Source organism: Bos grunniens, chromosome 3, assembly GCF_055505025.1.
Source record: "Bos grunniens cultivar Pamir isolate PY7600 chromosome 3, Bosgru_T2T1.0, whole genome shotgun sequence".
NCBI lineage: Eukaryota > Metazoa > Chordata > Mammalia > Artiodactyla > Bovidae > Bos > Bos grunniens.
In genome coordinates, this window is record NC_141167.1 from 78,600,969 (window position 1) to 78,625,730 (window position 24,762).

The window sequence follows — 24,762 nt, forward strand, 5'->3', positions numbered from 1 at the left end:
AAAAGAAACGCCTTGGCAACTTTACAAATCAACAAAATCAGTCTACATATCCTCAACCACAGTAATTCTCAGTACTACTGAAGGAAAGAGTCTCCTGGCGAGCTTGTTAAAATGCAGATTTCAGGGTCCAGACTGTATTAATATTAATAGCTCTCCCGCAGACCTGGGTACTTTTGGTACAGGAGATTTGAAGATCACAGTTCAATTAACTGAAAAGACAAACACAGAGATTTATAAAAGTTGGTACCTGACTTGATATACCTGTTGCAGTTTTAGATTCAGCTTGGTGATATTTCAAAAACCCCATGCTGCTAATTGAAATTCCTGAGTATGTGGTGGTGATTTCATCTGGATTTCTCATGACGATTGACCCTCTACTGACATAAGCCTTTTGGTTTAGCCATCATTGAAATCCTGTCTAAATAGGATAGAAAGAGAAAAATAGGAAGTGAGAAAAGTAGAAAGCCGTTGCCTACATTGACTGCGTTTATGCCCGGTGTTCTCAGGATGCATCAGGAAGGTTCACTTTCATGAGCCTGCCCAGGTTAGTTTACTTCTGACCACTAATTGCACTTTGTCTAGATCTTTCAGATCAGTAGATGAACAAACCACAATACTTCTAGGGCCTACAGTACTTGATTTGAGCTGTAGGTCCTTAGCTTTTCTTCATGGTGGTGGCTATGGTGTATTGATTTCAAGTTACTAAAGTTACTGCCCTGGTTTTAAGTGTACTCTCATGACCTCTCAATAAGGCATAACCACCCTCAAATTGCATATGTTTATATATATATGTGCCTTCTGATAGCTGGTATTTGGACTCTTTACCAGAGAGAAACAGATATTTCATAGAATCAAGCCTTAAAAACCACATACTCAGCAAACTACCCAAATACATTGAGTGTAGTTTGTATTTAGAAATAATACGGTTAATGTTTAGTCCAATAATTATGTAGTAGTCATCGTTCTTATTTCAGGAGACTGAATGACAACAAGGATAATATTGAGGTTTGTTAAAACAGTGGAAATATTTGAAATGTATATGTATGTGTTTATTTGGCCTTTAGAGGTTTGTTTGGGTGTTTTTTTTTTTTTTATCTTTAAAGGCAGTTAAATGTTTCTATTTTATTTCTTTTTCAATGGCATTATAGACTTTTTAAATGAAACAAAATTTAGTTGAAATAAATTTTTTCATCTCCAAAAAAAAAAAAAAAAAGTTGGTAGGATGAGAATGAGGAATTGTGTTAATGATGATGTTTTGCTTTGCTTCACTGATGGCTCAGTGAGTAAAGAGGAGACAATGCAGGAGACACAGGAGATGTGAGTTCAGTCCCTGGGTCAGGAAGATCTCCTGGAAGGGGAAATGATGGCCCACTCCAATACTCTTGCCTAGAGAATCCCATGGACAGAGGAGCCTGGTGACCTACAGTCCATGGGGCCACAAAGAGCTGGACGTGACTAAACACACACACATATTTTGTTATGAAGCTATTTTGTTATAAGCTAAACACAACTTATCTCTTAGCCGCCCTCAGCAGGGCCAGCTGACTTAATGTCATAGGACAACCTGGTTTGAGGCACAGATCTGTCACTCTGTGTGTGACATTGGGTAAGTCATTCACGGTCTTTGGGTTTCAGTTTTCTTTTCTGTAAAGTGAGGTGACTGGATGATATCAGTGGTCCTTAGCCTTTTTGAGATGTGTCTCCTTTGAGCAGCTAAGAAAATTCTTCCATTTTTTTCTCCAGAAAAGTACACAAATACACTTGCACAAGTACACGTGCATTTTTGCACACAAATTTAGGGAGGGTCACAATTCCCTTAACATGCTTACAGGGACTTCCTGAGCCAGTGATGCTCAGAACTGGAGAAATGGCTCATCTCAACTATGCCTCATACCCCCTCCCATTCGGATTTGTTCCACTGGGGCATCTCCACTCCCTGCCCCATGTGGGGCATCACCTCTGTCAACGACAGGCATGGCACTTCATGAAGCTGCATAAATCCAATCATTATAAGACTCTACAGAAGTAGGTGACATGATCTTCAATTTATAAATGAGAAAACGGAGGTTTGTAAAGGTGAAATCACTTGTCCGAGGTCACATGCTTGTAACAAACAGGCTCTGGATCTGACCCTGAGCTCTTAACCTCTCTGCTGGATAATTCTTTGTTGTGGGGTCTGTCCTGTGCCCTGTGAGATGTTGAACAGCATCCCTGGCCTCTACCCATTAGATGCCAATAATGTCCTGCCTCTCCCAAATTGTGACAACCAAAAGTGTCTCTAGATATCACCAAATATACCCTGGTGTGCAAACTAGCCCCCAGCAGAGAACCACATTACGTTCTCCTGATTACATTACTACAGTGAGCTGCAGTCACTGGGGAGGAAATAGGGACTCTGAGGACAGGAGAAAAGTTAAGAACCATGATGCCAAGCTCTCACGTACTTCAGGAAGGAACAAACCATAGGTCATTTCCAGCTTCAAGATTCCCTAAATTCTTAATTTCTAAAAATGTTCCTGTTGAGCTTTAATGTAATGGTAAAATGCTTGTGTGCAGCTGAGTTACTCCTAAATTTGGCTGTGAGACAACAAAAGCTGTTGCTCTTTGAACAACCTCTCCTACAGGCCGAACTGGCCTGTACCAACATTATTCCCAGAGAGGAATCCCAAGGTCTGAGGAAATACAGCTGGGATTTGAAATGGGATGTCAGATGGCCTCAGTGTTGTGTTTAGCAAGGCTGCCCTGGGGCTTGGCTGGCAGCAGACAGGGGAGGCACAGGAAATGAGAAGTTTGTTACTGTTGCCACTTACTGGTTGCTTTCCCAAAGCACTTGAAACCGTTGCTAGACCCAACTGGTCCAACTGAGACAGTTATTTGATCCGGTTTGGGGGATTATGAAATTGAGAGCTAGAAAAGTCAATATTGGATGCTGTTGGGGGTGGGTGTGGGATTATATGAGGGGGACTGTTATACACAAAAGTTCTATTTAAAAATAATCTAGTGGATTATTATATTTAAAATGGCTAACCAACAAGGTCCTACCAGAGAGCACATGGAACTCTGCTCAAAAGTTATGTGGCAGCCTGTGGGAGGGGGTTTGGGGGAGAATGGATACATGTATTTGTATGGCTGAATTCCTTCACTGTCCACCTGAAAATGTCAGGACATTGTTAATCGGCTGTACCCCATTACAAATAAAAAGTTAAAAACATTAAAAAAAACATGGAAGAAAATAATCTAGTGGAACAAAGCACGAAGATACGGTTACAGGAAGCTTTTAAAGTGTTTGAGAAAAATCGCAATGCTTTGCAGCTTGACTGATGCTGGTTGTATCTCCTGAGAAGGAAATTGAGATTCAAATTCCAGCCCTACATATCAAAGGTTCCCAAGAGACCTATTCAGTAAACAAATGTTTACGTATTTACAACGTGTCAGACACTCTGATCAAAAACAGAGCCTGGCCCTGGACTAGGTTTCAGTCTGGAGAGGGAATGACCATAGCCAGGAAGCTCGGCTGTAGCAGTGATATGCTCAGGCGCTTTGGGGGGCACCCAGGCTAGACAGTCCGTCATGGAGATCCAGAAAGACTTCCTAATGAAGTCTGAGTTCAGTAAGACTTAGCTGGGCAAGGGTGGGGGCAGATTGTGGAGAGAGTCTTGGGACTAGCAGGTACTGAACAAATGGAGATGCTTGGATGGGAAGGAGAGGAGATTCTGGGGCACTCTTGGGGAGGGCACGCCCACAGCGAGGCTGGAGCAGAGGTTGGGGAGAGAGGTGGGTGGGGTGGAAAGATGAGGTTGTAAGAGGTTGTGTTGGGATTTAGCTGGGACGATTTTAAGATTTCTGCAGACCTCGATGCTTTTGAAAGCCCCGTCATATCGAACATGAAAATGTATCCTGATTTCATCTTAAACTAACTTACAAGTAACAATGAGTTGAATTTCTGTTGACTCTTAAATAGCTTGCTCCTTTCTATTTCAAAGTTTTCTTTTTGTATTTCAGAGCAAGTAATTTTTTTTTCCCCCAAATACCAAACCTCTTCAAAGGGTATTGAAAAGCTGATACGCTGCTCTAGGCACCATGCTTATAGGGCTGTAATCACAATTCTTTGTTTTAAACTTGCAGGTTTAAACCTGCATAAAGCTGATAACTGCCCCCTCCACTGCCCAGTGTCCATTCTCTCCCTTCTCCCTTCAGCAGGCCTGAGAGCACTCAGTTAGAGTGGCCCCAGCTTCTCTTGCAGCAAGGAACAGCCGTGTGACCAAAGTTTTGGCCACTGGGGTGTGAGCAGAAGCGACCTGTGAAATTTTCCGTTCATATATTTAAAAAGGAAGCTGTCTGTCCCTCTTCCTTTTTATCCCATCTCTGCCAGCTGAGTATGGGAATATGTATGGGAATATGGACATGGTAGTTGGGGGGGGTATTCTTGCCTAGAGAATTGCATGCATTGGAGAAGGAAATGGCAACCCACTCCAGTATTCTTGCCTGGAGAATCCCAGGGACAGAGGAGCCTGGTGGGCTTCTGTCTATAAGGTCACACAAAGTCGGACACGACTGATGTGACTTAGCAGCAGCAGCAGTTGGGGGAAATGTCAGCCACATAGACAGGGGTAATACTCCAGGGCAGTGGCTCTTGAACTGTAGCATCAGAGTCACCTGGAGGGCTTGTTAACACACAGATCACTGGGCCCCATCACCAGCAATTATGAGTCACTGGGTCTGAATCATTCCTAACAAGTTTCCAGGGGATGCTGATGCTGCTGGTAGGGAACCACACTTTGAACACTATCCCCTAAAGGGTGGTGGAGCACTAAGAAGATACTTGGGTGTCTGGACAACCCTGGGGGGGCAAGGGGGTAGAGATCTGTCTTCCATCTGGACTGCTTGTTTTTTTCTTGAAACCTCTATCGCTTTGGGTCTTGTTGTTACATCAGCTTAATCTACAGCAGCTAATCCATGTTAAGGATATTAAGCTTTGCCCAGGGAGGTAGTATACTGTGTGACTGAGTATGGGGAGCATGTGCATGCTCAGTCGTGTCCGACTCTTTGTGATCCAATGGACTGTATGTAGCCCGCCAGGCTCCTCTGTTCATGGGATTCTTCAGGTAAGAATACTGGAGTGGGTTTCCATGCCCTCCTCCAGGGGTCTTCCCAATCCAGGGATCGAATCTGTGGCTCCTTTGACTCCTGCGTTACAGGTAGATTCTTTTCTGCTGAGCCACGGGGAAACCCTTGAGTATGGGGAACTGGATTTGCATCTCAGTTATGCCACTTCCTTAGCTTCCTAGATTTGGAGTAAGTTCTTTAACCTCTTGTGACTCTGTTTTCCCATCTATTAAGTGGATTTAAGTGGACAAGTTTCCCTAAACCTCACACACCCTTTCTAGACCATGTTCATCACCAGGACCACAGAACTCTGTGCCCAAGGGCCATGAATGCACTTCCTTGAGCTGTATGAACATCTTCTCTGGCGCTGCCCTTCTGATGACTGCCTGTGCCTTCCAGGTACCACCCTAGGTCTGAGATGTTACCACAGAGTGACTGTAGGACAAAGATGTGAGTGAAACTTGAATGGGCAGGCTGTCATGTCCTGTGTTAAAATGAGGCCTCTCTGGCGTGTGATGATTGAACAGAGAGTGCGGAAAAAACAAGGGGGGTGGCAGGTGAACTGTGGGCCAGAGGCAAGCTCTCCAAGTTGTCACATTTCAGTGGCATGGAATAATTTATAAATCTGAGAATTCTAGATTTGAGCGTAGCTTTTCAGTATATTTGTCAAGATAGGAGAATAGAGCATATTTTATTTAACAGTTTGATAGCTTGATTTATGATTTTAAAATATTTAGACGTATGGCCTATGGACTTCTATCTGGACTCCTTGGCCTGCAAATTTAAGCCCAAGCCTGGTTACTGTGTTGGTCTGGCATGAAGACTAAATAAAAGAAGACATGAAAAATAACTCAAAACAATGGTACACGTGGTATGTGTGCACCATTAGCAATGATGACACCTAATTCTCTTGAGGGCAACATGGACCTCGTGAAAGACTTAAAGCAGAATATGACACTTGCTTACTATGTTTTCTACAAATATTGACTAAGGGTCTACTCTGTGCCTGGCATTGTTCTGGGAGCTGCCAATAATAGTGGTGAACAAAATAAAGCTCTATTTCCAATGAATGTATATTAGAGTGGGGGGGTGGTGGTTAAACAGATAAAAATAACTATTTTATCTTTAAGATTCAAGTGATGGGTTTTGGTTTTAGAAAGATCATACTGGCTGGAGGGAGGTAAGATTGCACTTAGAGTCAGGAGCTTGTCGGGATAATTCAAAGAAGAGATGGGCTTCCCAGGTGGCTCAGCAGTAAAGCATCCAGCTGCCAATGCAGGAGACACAAGAGACTTGGGTTCGTCCCTGGATCTGGAAGATCTCCTGGAGAAGGAAATGCCAACCTACTCCAGTATTCTTGTCTGGAAATTTCCGTGGACAGAGGAGCCTGGTGGGGTCCATGGGGTCTCAAAGAGCTGGACATGACTGAGCACACATACACACAAAGAAGAGATGATGGTTGTCTGATGCCAGGTAGTGGAAGAGTGAATAAAGATCAGTGAAAAGAGTAAAAAAAGATTAACCTAGTAGAATGATGGCACTTGGTGATTAATGGATATTGGGAGTAAGACTGAAAATAGGAATCAGGGGTGACAGCTAGGATTCTGAGGTACCGGGATACTGGTGATGCTGGTCGCTGAGATTTAGATAGAACACAGGAGAAGAAATGAATTTGGAGAGGAGGAGGTTTTGGAGATTTGGGGTTTCAGATGCCCATAGAGCACCGACGTGGAGATGTCCGTAGGCAGTTTTATATCTGGGCAGATCTTTGGCCAGTTAGAAAGTGTCTCAGTGGTGATAGCCAAAAGCAGCATGGTGCAAGCATTCAATGGGAATGTAGAGGCAGAAGTAGTGAGGAAGTAGAAGCAGAAAGACAGCAGTTTTGTCAGGAGTGTGGGCTGTGCAGGCACCCTGAGAAGGAGGTGAAGTGCAAGGAAACTTTGGTGGTTTAGTTGCTAAGTCGTGTCTGACTCTTGCAACCTTATGGACTGTAGCCCACCAGGCTCCTCTGTCCATGGGATTTTCTAGGGAAGAATACTGGAGTGGCTTGCCATTTCCTTCTCCAGGGGATTTTCCCGACCCAGGTATCGAGCCTGGGTCTCTTGCACTTCAGGCTGATTCTTTACCAACTGAGCTACCAGGGAAGACCTACTTGTAATGAAATTGACATTTCTGTAAGGCCAATGGAAAGCAAGCAGTGGAGGGTAGATTGGAGATTCATCAGACGGGGTAGTTCACAGAGCAAGTTGCTGCAGGGGTAGGAGGAAAGAAATTCTAATGAAAACTATTGACTGTTTCACCATGGAGAAAAACAAATGAAATCATTTATATATTCATTTATGGGCTTCCCTGGTGGCTCAGTGGTTAAGAATCTACCTGCCAGTGCAGGAGATGAGGGTTCGATCCCTCGGTTGCGAAGATCTGGAGAAGGAAATGGCAACCCATTCCAGTATTCTAGCCTGGGAATTCCCATGGACAAAGAAGCCTGGTGGGCTACAGTCCATGTGGTCACAAAAACATCAGACGTGGCTTAGTGACTATACAACAACAACAAACCCTTATCCATTTGTTGATTCAATAACAAGTATATTAATTCTAACTGAATACTGTTCTGACGCTGGAAATAAGATAGAAGAAAACTCTCACCCTATATCATGTAAGTTCAGTAGCTTAAAACAAAAACAAACTCCCAAACAAAAACTGGGCCCCTGCCAGGCCAGGGCTAAACAGGCAGGGTCTTGGCAGAAGTGTATGTGATTGCAATACACCTGAGTCCCCCAGCAGAGATTTCACTCACTCCCATGTAAGGCAGCAACAACTGGACCAAGAACCTGGACTCTGAATCCCCCTGATGTGAAAGAAAATTTTTATTTCAGCAAGTTTTAACTATTAATGATTAGAGGCTCTCTTGCAAGCTCATTGCCCTTGCTGTTCTGAAAGCCTTAAATAACAACAGATAAAAGACACTGGCAAAAAATCCCCCAACTCAACTATTCCATTTAGATATCACATAAATGGACTAAATTCATTAGGTCCTGCTTAATCCTACCCCCATATTAATGGGGTTAAGTCAATAGACTATAGTTAATAGACTATTAACTATTAATGAGTTAGTAGTCATTAACAGTTTTTGAAGGACAGGCAGGGAAGCAAAGGAGGGGCATCTTGTGCTTCATCCTGAACAGGCACCCTGAGGAACACACTGGAAAAAACTCCTGCCACGTGACCTGAGACTACGTTACATGTTAGACAGAGAAGATATATTTCAAGTGTCAGAGGAGGGTGGAGATATGTCAAATTTATGCATGGGCATTCAGAGAAAGTTCGAACACAAAGGGCCTTGGAAGTCTCCGAGTGAAATTCCTTATTTGACAAGATGAAAACAATCCATCACAAGGCCATTTGATAGATGTCCAGCTAGAACCCAAGTGTCCTGAAAACCCACCTAGCATTTTTTTCTGTCATGTTTCTGAGTTAAATTTTCAAATAAATGACTTTCCCAGTGAAAAATGATTTCTGGAGGGTGATGACTTTTATGAAAAATTTCGCCTGTGGAAGATTTCAACATCAGACTGCAGATCTCTAAGACCATAGGATCAAAAATTCTGCGGTAAAAACAGATCACTCTGTTCTTTATAGTGTGGATCATTCAAGCCCCTTGCTTTCCCCCCAGAAACCCACTGGTATGTAACCTTCTGACCAATTCATTTTTACCCTCTATTTCATTACTGAAACAGAAGCCACACTCTAGAAAGGAGTTTGGTGATGAGAAAGAAAAATGAAATTTTGATTGCAATTAAGACTTGAAGACTTTCTGTATATTACAACCCATATCCCACCTTACCAAAGAAAAAGTGAATTTCAATTAGGACATAAAGTAATTCTCTCTGAAACTGTGGGATGGAAAGATCAGCCCTGGGTCTTAGGAGTGTATTTATCTCTCAGAAAAATCTCACCCCAGGATGCATCAGACTAAGATGAAATACATTGGGGGTATATTACATTTTATTCTAGCATTGATGGAGCGGGGGTGGGGGTGGGAAAGGAAAGAAAAATGAAGCAAGGTGAGAAATAGGGCGATTGAGAGGCAGAGAAGACAGAGAAACTTGTTAATTACAGGACTTTCTGAGCAAGGTATTTTTCTTCCCTTTCACAAGTTAGAAGCTATGAATAATTCATACCAGCATGGAAAGGCTGCCTTTTCCCTGGGTGATGTATAACTGAGCAGGAGAGAGCTTCGAGTGGGTTCACCGCATCAGCCACCACTCTAGCTTCTGAGCACGGGGGTGCTCTCCTCTTGAGCTCAGCTTCTGCTTTTGCAGCCAAGCACCCTTACTGCTGCTGCTGCTGCCTGCCTACCTGCCCACCCGCCCCGGCTTGCAGCCTGCCACTTCACTTTCTCCAGCCCTGCTGCCAGCTGAGGAGTCTCCCTGCAGCTGCTGGCTTCTGCCTAGGGCCATGTGTGGATGCTGCACTGGGAAGGAGGCACTTGCCCCTGGCGCTGATCCCAGCTGAGTTTCTCCTGTTGATTGCAGGACCGCAGATGCTGCTGCTGAGGAGGTATTTGCTGGCCTCCCTTCCTCTGCTACCCACCAGCTAAGGACCAGCCAGAAAGTAAGATACCCCCAACCCCTTTCCCTCTGGCATTTCCCCCAGCTGGCATATCTCTGCTTTCTCATGGAAACTAGGGGCTCCATCTGCCATTCCCACGTGTGTATATGTGTGTGTATTTAGGGGGTGAAGGGGCGATTGAGGGACAGGGATTGTATTGTTCTGTCCCAAGGCTTCCCTGGTGCCTGCTGAGTGCAAAGAGGCCTTTCTCGGCACTGGAGACATTTTCGAGGCAGGCACTTGTCATTTGCCACCCCCGTTCTCCTCGAGCTCCCTCTACCCCCTTCCCCAGCCCATTATTCTGCCACAGCCTTTTGTGTCGGTGGCAGAGGGCTGAAGGAAGGTCTCTGCCCTCCCCGCAGGAGGGCATCAGGATGGGCCGCGCTGCGAGAAACGGACGCTAGCCAGCGAGGTGTGAAGAGTTGGCCAGAATGACCAACTCTTCCACGTCCACCTCCTCCACCACCGGGGGATCGCTGCTGCTGCTCTGCGAGGAAGAGGAGTCGTGGGCGGGCCGACGCATCCCCGTGTCCCTCCTGTACTCGGGGCTGGCCATCGGGGGCACGCTGGCCAACGGCATGGTCATCTATCTCGTGTCGTCCTTCCGAAAGCTTCAGACGACCAGCAACGCTTTCATCGTGAACGGTTGCGCCGCCGATCTCAGCGTCTGCGCCCTCTGGATGCCGCAGGAGGCGGTGCTCGGGCTCCTGCCCGCGGGCTCCGTTGAGCCCCCCGGGGATTGGGACGGCGCCGGGGGCAGCTACCGCCTGCTGCGGGGCGGGCTGCTGGGCCTCGGGCTCACCGTGTCCCTCTTGTCCCACTGCCTGGTGGCCCTGAACCGCTACCTGCTCATCACCAGGGCGCCCGCCACCTACCAGGCGCTGTACCAGCGGCGCCACACGGCGGGCATGCTGGCGCTGTCCTGGGCGCTAGCCCTGGGCCTCGTGCTGCTGCTCCCGCCCTGGGCGCCGCGTCCGGGCGCCGCGCCCCCGCGCGTCCACTACCCGGCGCTGCTGGCCGCCGGGGCGCTGTTGGCGCAGACGGCGCTGCTGCTGCACTGCTACCTGGGCATCGTGCGCCGCGTGCGCGTCAGCGTCAAGCGGGTCAGCGTCCTCAACTTCCACCTGCTGCACCAGCTGCCCAGCTGCGCCGCCGCCGCCGCCGCCTTCCCGGGCGCCCCGCACGCGCCGGGCCCGGGTGGTGCTCAGCTCCCGGCGCAGGCTCAGCCCCTGCCCGCGGCGTTGCACCCGCGGCGGGCGCAGCGGCGTCTCAGCGGCCTGTCGGTGCTGCTGCTCTGCTGCGTCTTCCTGCTGGCCACGCAGCCGCTGGTGTGGGTGAGCCTGGCCAGCGGCTTCTCGCTGCCCGTGCCCTGGGGCGTGCAGGCGGCCAGTTGGCTCCTGTGCTGTGCCCTGTCCGCGCTCAACCCGCTACTCTACACGTGGAGGAACGAAGAGTTCCGCCGCTCCGTGCGCTCTGTCCTGCCTGGCATCGGCGACGCGGCGGCCGCTGCTGCCGCCGCCACGGCCGTGCCCGCGGTGTCCCAAGCTCAGCTGGGCACTCGCGCCGCCGGCCAGCACTGGTGACCCGGGCAGGGCGCTCGGGAAGCGGAGATGCCCGCCTTCCAATGGCCTTGGTCACCACCGCCTCCTGCCCTTGGAAAGTATCCCCAGCCTGAACGAAGACTCCTGCGGGCGAAGCTCAATAATAAATCGGTGCGAAGATTTCGCCTTCGACCCCAGTGGGATACCTGAACCGAGGTTTCAGTGTACATGTGGGCCGCGAAGTAATTTTCGACGGCCACCTGATTTTTACCCTTTGTTTCCGTGTATTAGAGAAATCCTAAAGTCAGAACACCGGAAACTTTAGGAACTTGCACACTGACTTTTCGAAAGAACCGGTTAATTTCTTTTAACAGTTTTGGAAAAAACAGCTTTGTGACCTTGATTACCATTCCCACCTTCATCGTCTTATGATGTATCTAAAGCGCCTTGAGTGCATTAGCCAAAGGGAATAATATTGATGAAGGAAATAATATTTATAAAGCATTTGAGAAAGTAACCTATCTTTAATGATGCTTCTGTTACAATTTAGCCTTTCTATATTGACCTGAAGAATGAAGCCACAGATATGCACACCAGTAAGTTGCCATTAAGACCTCAGGCCCTTTGTTCTTAAAAGGGTTTTTATAAAGTAAAATCATTCCCGGATGAGACAGAATCTTAGCCAGTGAGGAGGGAAACCCTCAGATTTATTATTTTACATTCCCCTTTGCACTTCTAAGACTGAAAATGGACATTAAGTGTTAAAGTGACAGGTTTCCATTGTGTTGATTGATGGTCTGAGCCAGCTCTGGAATGTTGAAAACAATAAGGGCGCTATCTATTTTAGGTACCAGTGTCAGGTTTTCTATGGCATGCACATTTGTTGTTACCCTCATTTTGTCATCGATTTACCTGCCTTGTGAGTGTGATTGCGGCTGTGAACTTTCTGTACTATAATGGTTGCTAAGGAGAATAAGTCCTTCTGTTTTCTCTTTAACATTTAAAATATCTCAATGCACCTGATTTAATTAAACACGACTAACACCATGATTGCATAGCTAATATTAACCTCTATTGCATGCTCCTAGATGCTAGAACTTACTGAGCATGTGGTATACTAAAGCAATACCCATTGGACAAGGACATTGTACTTCTTCCAGACACCAGAAGAAGCAGCCATCAATTATATGAAAAGAGACATAGAGACACCTCTGGCTATCAAGAATTCTCGTCTTGACTCAATTTATGAGAAAACTCTCAGGTGGGACTTTATCTTGCAAATGAACCACTCTGCAAAGCCACCTGTGCTTTTTTACGGTTTAGACAAGCCACACTTTAGAAAGTAATAATTTTTTTATGTAGGTCATATGTATTACCATGACACTTAACATTGATATCATATATGTTAAAGAAGGTATAATGAACTCAGTTATAAAAAGGAACAGTTCAAGTGGGAATCTGTTCTAAAGTGTATAATTTGAGGCTTGCCATTTTCATCTCTTTTAGTAAATTTATTTAGGGATGTTCAATATTTGAAATGCAAAGCTGTGTGAAATCACTATAAAATTAAAATGAGAGAAAAGTAGTAAAATAATCAGTTACCAGCAATTCTGACTGCTGCTCACTACATCCAGTCTGGGGCTGAGCAGCCTCGACTGTGTAATTCAGGAACCAAATTGTTGGCCTCCTGGACGTTTGTAGGCCAGGAGAGTGGGAACACTTGTACATTTGAATAATTATGGGAGTGGCAGGAAACTTTGACATGTTTGCAGAAAAACAAAACAGATGTGTTCATCACCAGTAGTCAGCAGTCATTTTATTAATCTAATCCCTTTGTGCATGCATCATTTCTCTCTTACTAAGGTTTCATCTGCTCCCATTTTTCTGGATTTAAATACTTAATTAAAGTTCAGACAACTCTTCCTCTGTCTGTTTTTTTCTTGTCTCTGGTCTTCTTGAATAGCTCTTTGAGAGCACTGTAACAGATGACACTGTATCCCAAAGCACTGGTGATAAAAGCGACTTCTTGGTTCTGGCTTTACTTGATTCTACATTTAGTTTCTAAATTTATTTCTATCTTCTATAACTAAATAGGATACATATGCCAGCATTGAAAAGAAACAGCTATTATTTCCTTTCTGTAAGTGTAACTGATTTGGGGGAAAGGCTGCAACAACAGAGAACTGAATTTTACTTTTTTTGTGGGGAGGGGGCTGGGGGACACTTGTCTAAGTTCCTTATCGAAAGGTTTTCTTTTAATTAGGCCTTTATCCTTGTTTCACACGGTAGATGCTACAAACGATTTTCCCCGCTATTCCTGCAAACAGTTGCCAAGCACATAAACTTAGCTTTTCAAGTATCCAATATCTTGGAGTGTTTCTGGCTAACACAGAACTGCCTTTGCTGGCTCAGTGCCATGTGGGAGACCTACTTCAGGTTGTATTTACTGGTAATTAACTCCAGAGGACTGATTCACTTTTAATTTAGAAGTAGAAATGACGTGTCTAAAAATGCCTTATTCAGGCAAGAGCTGGGAGTTGGAGTTACTGGTTTTACAAATTAAGTTAATGAAGATTGTGTTCTGTTTAAATGAAACTACATATTATCCACTCAGGAATGCAAAGTCCTAATTGCTGTTGTGGGCTGTCCTGCTTCGCTTTTTCTACTTTTTTTCTTTAGGTATATGCCTGTTAAGACATATAGCACACTCCCCACCCACCCATCCTTGCACTTTAATGGCTAAATTCTAGGATGTAATAGGTATTACTCCTAGTGCTTTCCTGCTTCCAAAATGAAAATATGTGCTTAAACAATAATTCTGTTTTGTACACAGGCATCCACGGATGTTTTTCTTTGTTTTTTTGTGTTTTTTTTTTAATACTATAGAGCTTTAACTCTCTGATAGAGAAAACCCTTGAAAAGATCTGCTTACCAAAGAAACGTGGGTCTGCTCTGGCCTCCTGGTTCAATGCAAATCTGTTCTGACAACAGCTGAATTGGCCAGCTTCATTGTTTTCCACGTGGCCTTTATTCCATTCTCCCAGGGACTCAGACACTGCTCATCTGGCTCAATGGCAGTCCAGGGAGCTGACCTGACAAAAGGCGTCAGTGGCATAAACTTAAATTCAAGAACGCTGAGAAAAATTGTAGATGTCCCTCACTTTCAAAAGCCTGCCCTTAATGTTTCTGGGGTGTTGGGGGTAAGAATGGATCTCTGGGTAGGAGCTCTTGGCTTGCAGAAACAAGGCTGGGGGGACCCTTTCTTTCTGCCTTTCCTCTCCTAATCAGTATGCTGAGTGAGGGGACCCCCTGTGTGGACTCAGCCCAGGTCCTATCTCTGCACACCTCTGCCTCTCAACTGCCTCTCAACCAGCCATCTTGCCCAACTCCAGGATCTATGACACGATACAGGGAGTAGCGCAGAAGTGACCTCAAGCCATTTAGAAAGGGAATTCTGGGGGTCTGGGTACCAGGGCAAGGCACAGGCTCTGCCTGGGGGAGGGCACATTTCCTTGGCTCCCCTTTCTATGTGGTAAAGGAATTAGCCAGAGGAGGGTGGGAGCAGGTTCTTTAAAGCACAGGACCCAGACTGGGACCCTCAGTATCTCTAACCTAAGGGCAATTCTGCTTTCATATACTTCCTCCTCGGGTATCCTTTCCTAGCTCCTCCCACCTTAAACAGGTGCAGCATACACAGTTTCTCCAGGTACTTAATCACATCAAGCCTATTGCTGTCAGTAAGGAGGATGGTGGGGAGGGAGAGGGAAGGGTACCAATGAAACCAGGGAGGTCAGATGTTGATGGTTATTGAAAGGGCATAATGGGTAACTGGGATGTTTTGCACAGTTCTCTTTACTGTGTGTATCTTTGAAATTTTTCATAATGAAAAGTTTAAAGAAAAGTGAAGCCAAGGAAGAAGTAAGGAAGAAAGAGAAAAAGTCGGGAAAGAACAATAATTAAGGTACCTAAGGTTATGTGGCAACTTAAAAGGAGGAGCTGGGATTCAAAGTTTTGTCTGAATCCAGAGTGTGAGAGAGCATGCAAGCATGACAGCGCATAACTACTGTGCTGTCAGATACGATCAGAGTTTTTAATCAAGTGTGGCTCCCTCTCTATGATGCGCTGTTGTTGTTCAATCACCCAGCTGCGTTCGACTCTTTTCGATCCCATGGACTGCAGCATGTCAGGCCTCTCTGTTCCTCACTATCTCCTGAAGTTTACCCAAGTTCATGTACATTGCATCACTGATTCCAGGATGTGACCATTCTCTAATTCCCCCCCCTCTCCTACTTGTACCTGTCATTATAGCCTACTTGTTCTCTGCACTGCCTTCTAAACGTGGCCCATGTTGTGTCTGTAACTTTCAAGTTACAGGACCTTGCTAGTGTCCCCTCGCATCTCATCACTTACCCAACCCTCATCCTTCCTTCCTGGAAGGTTCCCTTTGTTTCTCCCCATCATCAGAGCTCCTCTAGTCATAATCTCTGCCCCTATAGACCTCCCACACCTCTCTGATCTTACCACATACTCCCTTGTATTACCTCTGCCATTATGTCTGTGACATCTCTGAAACTAGATAGGAAAGTTTTTTTTTTTTTTTGGTTTATTTTTTATTTCTTCATTTTTTAGAGCAAATACTGCCTTTTATCTTTTGCTGTTGTTGTTATTGTTCAGTCACTCAGTTGTGTCCAACTGTTTGTGACCTCCTTGTCCAGGCCTCCCTGTCCTTCCCCACCTCCTGGAGCTTGCCCAAACTCATGTCCATTGAGTCAGTGATGCCATCTAACCATCTTATCCCCTGTTGTCCCCTTTTCTTCCTGCCTTCAATCTTTCCCAGCATCAGGGTCTTTTCTAATGAGTCAGTTCTTCCCATCAGGTGGCCAAAGTATTAGAGCTTCAGCTTCAGCTTCAGCATCAGTCCTTCCAATGAATATTCAGGACTGATTTCCTTTAGGATGGACTGGTTGGATCTCCTAGCAGTCCAAGGGACTCTCTTGTAGTTGGTTTCTATGAAAGGGAACTCCTGCTGGTGTGGAGCAGACAGAGGTGAGAGCAGTCCTCAGGCTTCCTCAAACATCAGGACTCGAGTGGTGGGACTATTTCCATATTATGGTCAGAACATACTGGGGTCTGAAAGTGGCCAGGAAATAGCACCCCCTCTTCACTCACTGAGTTTTGGACCATGTGATACATAAGAACATGTATGTAAATGGTGACCCACAGTATCACCTGTATATTGACGAAGTTTCATTTAGAGGACGTAACTAAATGTAAAGCCTGAGATGGGCTTACTAATGCCCTCCCTACCAGTCTAGTCCTTGGAAGAAGCAAGTCAACTGGCTCTCACTGGTCCAGGTGAGAAGGAGGAAGACAGCACATCTCTTGGGCTCAAGACCTTGTTAAACTAGCTCTACTCTGAGAACTTGGCTGGTGGCTGTTGCCTATCCCCTTCACCTGCAAGGGATAGATTAACAGATGGGGCCATACTAGCAAAGGTGCCTTCTCTGGAGATCAGACGAATGAGAAAAAGGCATTCTCTTCTAGAAGACACTGAGAGAGGGTGCAGTCAGGAGGAACAGGCAGGCTTCCAGCATGTATGTGTGTGTGTTAGTTGCTCAGTTGTGTCTGACTCTTTGAGACCCCCATGGGCAGTAGCTCACCAGGCTCCTTTGTCCATGGAATTCTCCAGGCAAGAATACTGGAGTGGGTAGCCATTTCCTTCTCCACGGGATCTTCCTGATCCAGGGATTGAACCTGGATCTTCTCATTTCAGGTGGATTCTTCACCCGAGCCACCAAGGAAGCCCTGGCTTCCGGTAGATAAGCCATGGAGCTGTTCTTCTATCCAGATTTATCTGTTAAAGGAAATGCCTTACAGTTTCTGGGAATAGGTAAACTGACCATTGTGTTAGGAGTGTAAACCTAATATCACTGAAACTAGACCCTAAATGCAAATTTGAGCTATAAACAAATGTAGTATCCAGATCCAGGAAAGAATAAATTGTGCCATATTCTGAAGTACAATTGAAGGAGATCCTCGGTGTGGAGAAGAGAAGAATATATGAAAAAATAAAATTGCTTTCAAATATCTGAAAGGCTGTCAAATAAAATAATTCTGCCAGCTTCCATTTCTTGGTAACATACCATGTGTCAAGTACTATGTCATGCACTTTACATATATTACCTTTTCTGATTTTCAAACAACCCTATAAGGCAGTTATGATGACTCCAATATTGTAGTTGCAAATGCTGATTCTTTAAGAGTTAGACTTGCCTAACTTTACTCAACTGACAAGAGAAAGAGAGGACCACTGAATTCAAGTCCAGCTAATTCCAGATCTTGGCATTGCAAACATAACATCCAGCCGCAGATAAGGGAGGAAATGGGTGAAGGGTGTGGTTCTATGAGCAAAATTTGGCTCGGTGGGTGGGAGATAGATTTCAGCTTAATTTGAGACAGAACTTCGTCTCAATATGCGCTTAAAATAGAACAGGCTGTCTTAGGAAATTGGGACTTTCCTAATACTTGAGGAATTCAAGTACGGTGTGGAGGACTAGCTCTGGAAAGAATGTCTATTATGTGGGAAGTTTTATCAAATCAACTCCGAAATGCCTTTGAAACTGAATTTCTAAGATTATATAATATTTCTTCTTCTGCTTGGAGGTGACAAAATCTTTCTCGCTCTGAGCTTATAACATTTCAAATAATTAGTCCAAAGGACTCTGTTTGGCAAAAACCTTACCCACATCAGCCAACAGAGAAGCCAGCCTAGGTGACCAAGGATGTTTCTCTCTGGACGTGAATATGCCACATTCTTGGTGATTTTGCATCATTTCTGCAGCTATTTTTGTTCATTTCCTTTTTGTTCCCACCTCATTCCCAAACTTTTTTTTTTTTTTTTTTAATGGAAAGTGGGCTGAAAGAAGTGCATTGTATTTAAAATTTCTCAGGCTAAATATCAGGGCCTTACACACCACCTAACTCACTTAAAAAGTTTCATAAACACAATACTTTGAAAGACCTTGAGAAGACTATTTGGATGAGAAATAAGCTATTATTGGCTACTGGGTAAAAGCTACCTTTGTTGAAAGTTCCTGGCTGAGTTTTTCGCCTGTAATGAAGTCCCCAGCAGATCCGAACCAAAGTCTGCTTGTGTGTTCAGATTTGGTGCTGCGCTGTGACAGTCTGACTTCTGTCAAGGTTCTGACACAATGCAAGATGAATTGAAGCACTAAAAGCTACCAATATAAAAACTGAGTAAAGAGCTATTTTGGATTTGTTGGAGACACATAACAGACCAATAAACCTGAAAAATAAACCTAAAATTTATAGACGCTGTGCTTTCTAATTCACTTGAACAAAAATGTGAAACTCCTCAATTTATAAGCACTGAAACTTCCTGGTGTTGGAATATGGAAACAATGCCACATGCTTTCTTGATTTACTGGAAGTGAATATGGCTTTCTTTAATCTTTGTCATTGTTATTATTGTCATTACCATCATTATGAGTACCATAAAAATTTTAGTCACTAATAGCTCAATGCAGAACACTGAGTTAAATGCATTAAATTTTGCTATTTAACAAAGTACCCTGGAATAGTGACTTTAAACAATAATCATTAATTTGCTCATGAATCTGAGAGTCAGCAATTTGGATGGAATTATCTGAGTGGTTCTTCTGCAGGTTTCAGCTAAACCCAGTCTGCAGTCAGTGGTGGTCCATGGTTCACACACCTGCCTGACATTTGATCAGCTCTTGGCTGGGCTAGCAGTTGGATAACTGCATTAGTCTTGGCTCATTCCTGTGATGGTGGTCTCAGCATCAAGTTTCTGCTTCTACATTGGCTAATGTACATTGATCAAAGCAAGTTATAGGACAAACCCTGCCTCAAAGAGGGGAGGAATGTAATCATCTTTTCATGGGGCTATCTTCGAAGTCACCTTGCAAGATTGTGGAGGGAAAGGAGTTCTGGCTATTTTTGCAATGGACTGAAGATATTAATATATCATCCTTGTGCATAAGGTTCTGACAATCTCATTATGGAGATAGAACGTGAATAGGAGCAAACAACAAGTTGCCCCATATAAATATATACACCGTTAAATAGAATAGAGTAGGGAGTGAACTCAGGATGGCTTCACCAATGATTTGGAAGGGTATAGGAGAAGAAACTGAAGGGCGCTCAGTTCTGGCTGACTCTTTGTAACCCCATGGACTAGTTCTTGAGGCCAGATTACTGGAGTGGGTAGCTTTTTCCCTTCTCCAGCGGATCTTCCCAACCCAGGAATCTAACCAGGTCTCCCGAATTGCAGGCAGATTTTTTACTAACTGAGCTATTCTGCTTTATTGACTATGCCAAAGCCTTTGACTGTGTGGATCACAACAAACTGTCAAAAATTCTTAAAGAGATGGAAATACCAGACCACCTGACCTGCCTCCTGAGAAAGCTGTATGCAAGTCAAGAAGCAACAGTTAGAACTGGACCTGGAACAACAGACTGGTTCCAAATTGGGAAAGGAGTCCATCAAGGCTGTATATTGTCACCTTGCTTATTTAACTTATAGGCAGAGTGCATCATGTGAAATGCCAGGCTGGATGGAGTGTAAGCTGGAATCAAGATTGTCGGGAGAAATATCAATAACCTCAGATATGCAGATGACACCACACTTATGGCAGAAAGCAAATAAGAACCAAAGAGCCTCTTGATGAAAGTGAAAGAGGAGAGTGAAAAAGTTGGCTTAAAGCTCAACATTCAGAAAACTAAGATTATGGCATCTGGTCCCATCACTTCATGGCAAATAGATAGGGAAACAATGGAAACAGTGACAGACTTTATTTTTTTGGGCTCTAAAATCACTGCAGATGGTGATTGCAGCCACGAAATTAAAAGACGCTGCTCCTTGGCAGTAAAGTTATGACCAACCTAGACAGCATATTAAGAAGCAAAGACATTCCTTTGCCAACAAAGGCCTGTCTAGTCAAAGCTATGGTTTTTCCATTAGTCATGTATGGATGTGAGAGTTGGACTATAAAGAAAACTGAGCACCGAAGAATTGATGCTTTTGAACTGTGGTGTTGAAGAAGACTCTTGAGAGTCCCTTGGACTGCAAGGAGATCCAACCAGTCCGTCCTAAAGGAAATCAGTCTTGAATATTCAGGACATGAGTCTGAGTAAGCTCCAGGAGTTGGTGATGGACAGGGAAGCCTGGCGTGCTGCAGTCCATGGGGTCACAAAGAGTCGGACATGACTGAGTGACTGAACTGAACTGAGGAGAGGAAGTGAAGTGAAGCTTCTCAGTCGTGTCCGACTCTTTGCAACCCCATGGACTGTAGCCTATCAGGCTCCTCTGTCCATGGGATTTTCCAGGCAAGAGTGCTGGAGTGGATTGCCATTTAAGGGCATTGTAAACACAGAGAGAGGTAGGAGCAAAGACAATGTATTAAGTTTTCACTGTTTTCATTACAAAATTCTGTGTCTTAAAGCAACACATATTTTTTATTTTCCAGTTCTGTAGGTTAGAAGTTCATACGATCTCACCAAACTAAAAGCAAAATGTTGGCAGGCTGTGTTCCCTTCTGGAGGTTGTAACGGATAATCTATTTCCTGCTCACTTAGATTGTGGCAGAATTCATCTCTGTGAGGGTGTAGAATGGAGGTCCACATTTCTTGGAGCTTCCCTGGTGGCTCAGACAGTAAAGAATCTGCCTACAATGGTGGAGACCGGGGTTCAATCCCTGGGTTGGGAAGATCCCCTGGAGAAGGAAATGACAACCCACTCCAGTATTCTTGCCTGGGAAATCCCATGGAGGCAAGAGCCTGGTGGACTACAGTCCATGGGGTCGGAAAGAATAGGACACAACTGAGTGACTGACCCCTTGTAAACTGAGGATGAGACCCAGCTTGTTGCCCTCCCTGACTCATGGTCTCCTCCCTTCAGCTTCAAAGCCATCAGTGGGGAGTGGGGTGAATCCACTCATGTCTTCTGTCTTTCAGCCTTCTTGCACTTTTTAAGGATTTACGAGATTAGATTGGATCAATTCAATCTAATCTAATCCAGATAATCCAGGATTATTTCATCTCAAGGTCATTAACTTTAACCTTAGCACAAAGTCCCTTTAGTTACAGTAGGTAACATCATCCTAGGTTCTGGGAATTAGGACATGATGTATTGGAGGGAGGCATTATTCGCCCTACCACAGACAGGGCAGCAGGGCTGTTTGACTGCAAAGAAAAAGTTAACATAAAGAAAAGAAGGAGGTAAGATTAAGTAGGAAGGGAAGATGATATTGATCCAAACATATTTTATGATTGGAGTTTTTAGGCTTAAACCTAAACATAAAGCTCACTCCTAGTGATTCTGAAACTTTTATCCATATCTTTATTAATCAAGAAATGTATACCAAATTTTTATTTTTAGTGATTGTATTGGTGGCTCAGCGGTAAAGAATCCACCTGCCAATGCAGCAGACCCGAGTTCGATTCCTGCGTCAGGAAGATCCCCTGGAGAAGGGAATGGCAACCCATGCCAGTATTCTTGGCTGGGAAAAATCCCATGTCCAGAGTAGCCTGATGGGCTACAGTCCATAGGGTCACAAAAGAGTCGGACACGACTTAGTGACTAGACAACAACAATCACAAAACAATACTTTTTAAAATGTAAAATAATACCACAAATATACTTAAAAAGCTACACCTCCTTTCTCCACCTCAGCCTATCTGCTATTCAGGGCCACTGTTGTCTTCTACTCCTCCTCTCCCAGTCACAAAACAGGATTCTCTCTCTGAGATCCCTCCTCTGTGTTGACAACATTTCTATAACATTTGTTGACCCAGGAAGCTGTCTGACCTTGAAGCACATCACCATCTCCAAGACATTATGTAAGCTGTATTTGTTGGCGGGAGCCTGTAGCTCATTTTTATATGACTTGACCTTTTTAAAAATATAGTAAAAAAAACACACAACTATACTTATACAATGTCAATTTCTTATTAACTAATTGGATAGGATTTCATGGAACACTATGTCTCTGACTAGACTCACAGTCCAATTTTCATTTTGTTTTCTTTGGACTGAGTTTCCCACACCCCACTTTGAGTCTGCAGTGTCATTACTAAAAGTACGGAGGACCATCCTTGTTCTCAAGAATAGCAACAAGAAGCCCCCAAAAGGCTCTTTGAACTTCTAAATTGAGGTGGAGATGAAAGGAGAAGTGCTCTTTGTCTTAAAGACTATCTTCTTTCTTCATGAAAGAAGTCAGTCTTAATGCTGAAAAATGTAAGAACAAGACACCTCAGTTGCAGAGATGAACATCTAAAAGCATAAAAGAATGGTAATTTGCTGTAGCTAAAAATAGACCCCTACCTTGATGCATTTGCACCATGTGGGTTGTTGGCAGTGTGGCCAGCCTTCATCTGTAAAGAGACAACATCAGAGCCTGCAGTCAAAAATCAGATACAGTTGATTTTAATGTGCTTTGCTTCTAAGTGGGACACATTCCAGTGATTTCTTCTTCTGACTCTCCTCACACAGATTATCAGAGGCATAATTATTACCTTTCTGGTTCCAATCATTTATCACATGGCTACTCTGCAAACAATACAGTTGTGGTCCTTGCCTTTAGGGGTCTTAGGTCCAGTAGGGGAAGGAAACACAAAGCAAGTAATTACACACATTACTCATTCATTACAGTTGGGATAAGTGACAACAAGCAAAAATGGTCAGTGCTATGTACATTTATAAAGGAAAGCACTAAATTAGTTTTCTAAAATGATCAGTGCTCTCTGTAGCCTCCTGAACTTCATCAACTGTATCCTTTGTTTAGAAATCAGGTGATTCCTTTCCTCAGATCAGATCAGATCAGTCGCTCAGTCGTGTCCGACTCTTTGCGACCCCATGAATCGCAGCACACCAGGCCTCCCTGTCCATCACCAACTCCCGGAGTTCACTCAGACTCAACGTCCATCGAGTCAGTGATGCCATCCAGCCATCTCATCCTCTGTCGTCCCCTTCTCCTCCCGCCCCCAATCCCTCCCAGCATCAGAGTCTTTTCCAATGAGTCAACTCTTCGCATGAGGTGGCCAAAGTACTGGAGTTTCAGCTTTAGCATCATTCCTTCCAAAGAAATCCCAGGGCTGATCTCCTTCAGAATGGACTGGTTGGATCTCCTTGCAGTCCATGAGACTCTCAAGAGTCTTCTCCAACACCACAGTTCAAAAGCATCAATTCTTTGGCACTCAGCCTTCTTCACAGTCCAACCCTCACATCCATACATGACCACAGGAAAAACCATAGCCTTGACTAGATGGACCTTTGTTGGCAAAGTAACGTCTCTGCTTTTGAATATGCTATCTAGGTTGGTCATAACTTTCCTTCCAAGGAGTAAGCATCTTTTAATTTCATGGCTGCAGTCACCATCTGCAGTGATTTTGGAGCCCCCAAAAATAAAGTCTGACACTGTTTCCACTGTTTCCCCATCTATTTCCCATGAAGTGATGGGACCGGATGCCATGATCTTCGTTTTCTGAATGTTGAGCTTTAAGCCAACTTTTTCACTCTCCACTTTGACTTTGATCAAGAGGCTTGTTAGTTCCTCTTCACTTTCTGCCATAAGGGTGGTGTCATCTGCATATCTGAGGTGATTGATATTTCTCCCGGCAATCTTGATTCCAGCTTTTGTTTCTTTCAGTCCAGCGTTCCTACTACCTTCATTTTTCTGGCTTTTGGAAATTGTCTTTACTTCCTAAAACTGAACCTCCCTACATGCTCTTAGGGTACTTCTCTAATGGCTCAAATGGTAAAGCATCTGCCTGCAACGCAGGAGACCTGACTTTGATCCCTGGGTGGGGAAGATCCCCTGGAGAAGGGAATGGCTACCCACTCCACTATTCTTGCCTGGGAAATCCCATGGACAGAGGAGCCTTGTGGGCTAGAGTCCATGAGGTTGTAAAGAGTCACACATAACCAAGCGAATAACATTTTCACTTCATTACATGCTCTCATAGCACTCTGTGATTGACCTGTAGCTCATATCTTGCATATATTTAGCAATTGTTTTATTTATTTATTGGTCTATATGTCCCTGTAGGCCATAAGCTTCTTGAAGGCAAGACTGTGTCTTATTCAGTGACATATTTTCTACTACATAATACACACCAGATAAATGCTGAGAGAATGAAAGAGAGTCAGTTGACATTGGGACGCTGATCTCTTCGGTGAAGCCATTTATCAGTTAAGTTCCCTCTTTCCCTTTCTCACGTGTTTCTTCAACATGTATCCTTCAACTTAGCTCTTCAATATGTTCAAGCTCACTCCTCTGTAAAGAAATCCTCCCTTGATTAGCTATCTCATCCAGACACTGCCTTATTTCTCTTCTTATCTTTATAGCCCAGCTTCTTGAAAGAAGTATTTTCTCTTGCTGTCTCTACTTTCCTTTGTTCACCCAGTCCTCTGCCCCTCATTTTACCATACTCTCCAGCTTATCAGTGACAATGATCTCTTATC

At 44.4% G+C, this 24,762-nt stretch overlaps 1 protein-coding gene across 1 annotated transcript; it reads left to right on the plus strand.

The window, feature by feature from the left end:
• Nucleotides 1–9,558: 9,558 nt before the first annotated feature.
• On the plus strand, nucleotides 9,559–13,180 carry GPR88 (G protein-coupled receptor 88). The gene is made up of 2 exons (XM_086391474.1): nucleotides 9,559–9,720; nucleotides 10,080–13,180. Exon 2 carries the CDS (start codon nucleotides 10,149–10,151, stop codon nucleotides 11,298–11,300), a length of 1,152 nt encoding a protein of 383 aa, XP_086247600.1. The 5' UTR covers nucleotides 9,559–9,720; nucleotides 10,080–10,148; the 3' UTR covers nucleotides 11,301–13,180.
• Nucleotides 13,181–24,762: the final 11,582 nt, after the last annotated feature.

Bases quoted from the DNA above. Each gene is read 5' to 3' on its own strand.
- GPR88 (XM_086391474.1), top strand. From the start codon at position 10,149: ATGACCAACTCTTCCACGTCCACCTCCTCCACCACCGGGGGATCGCTG.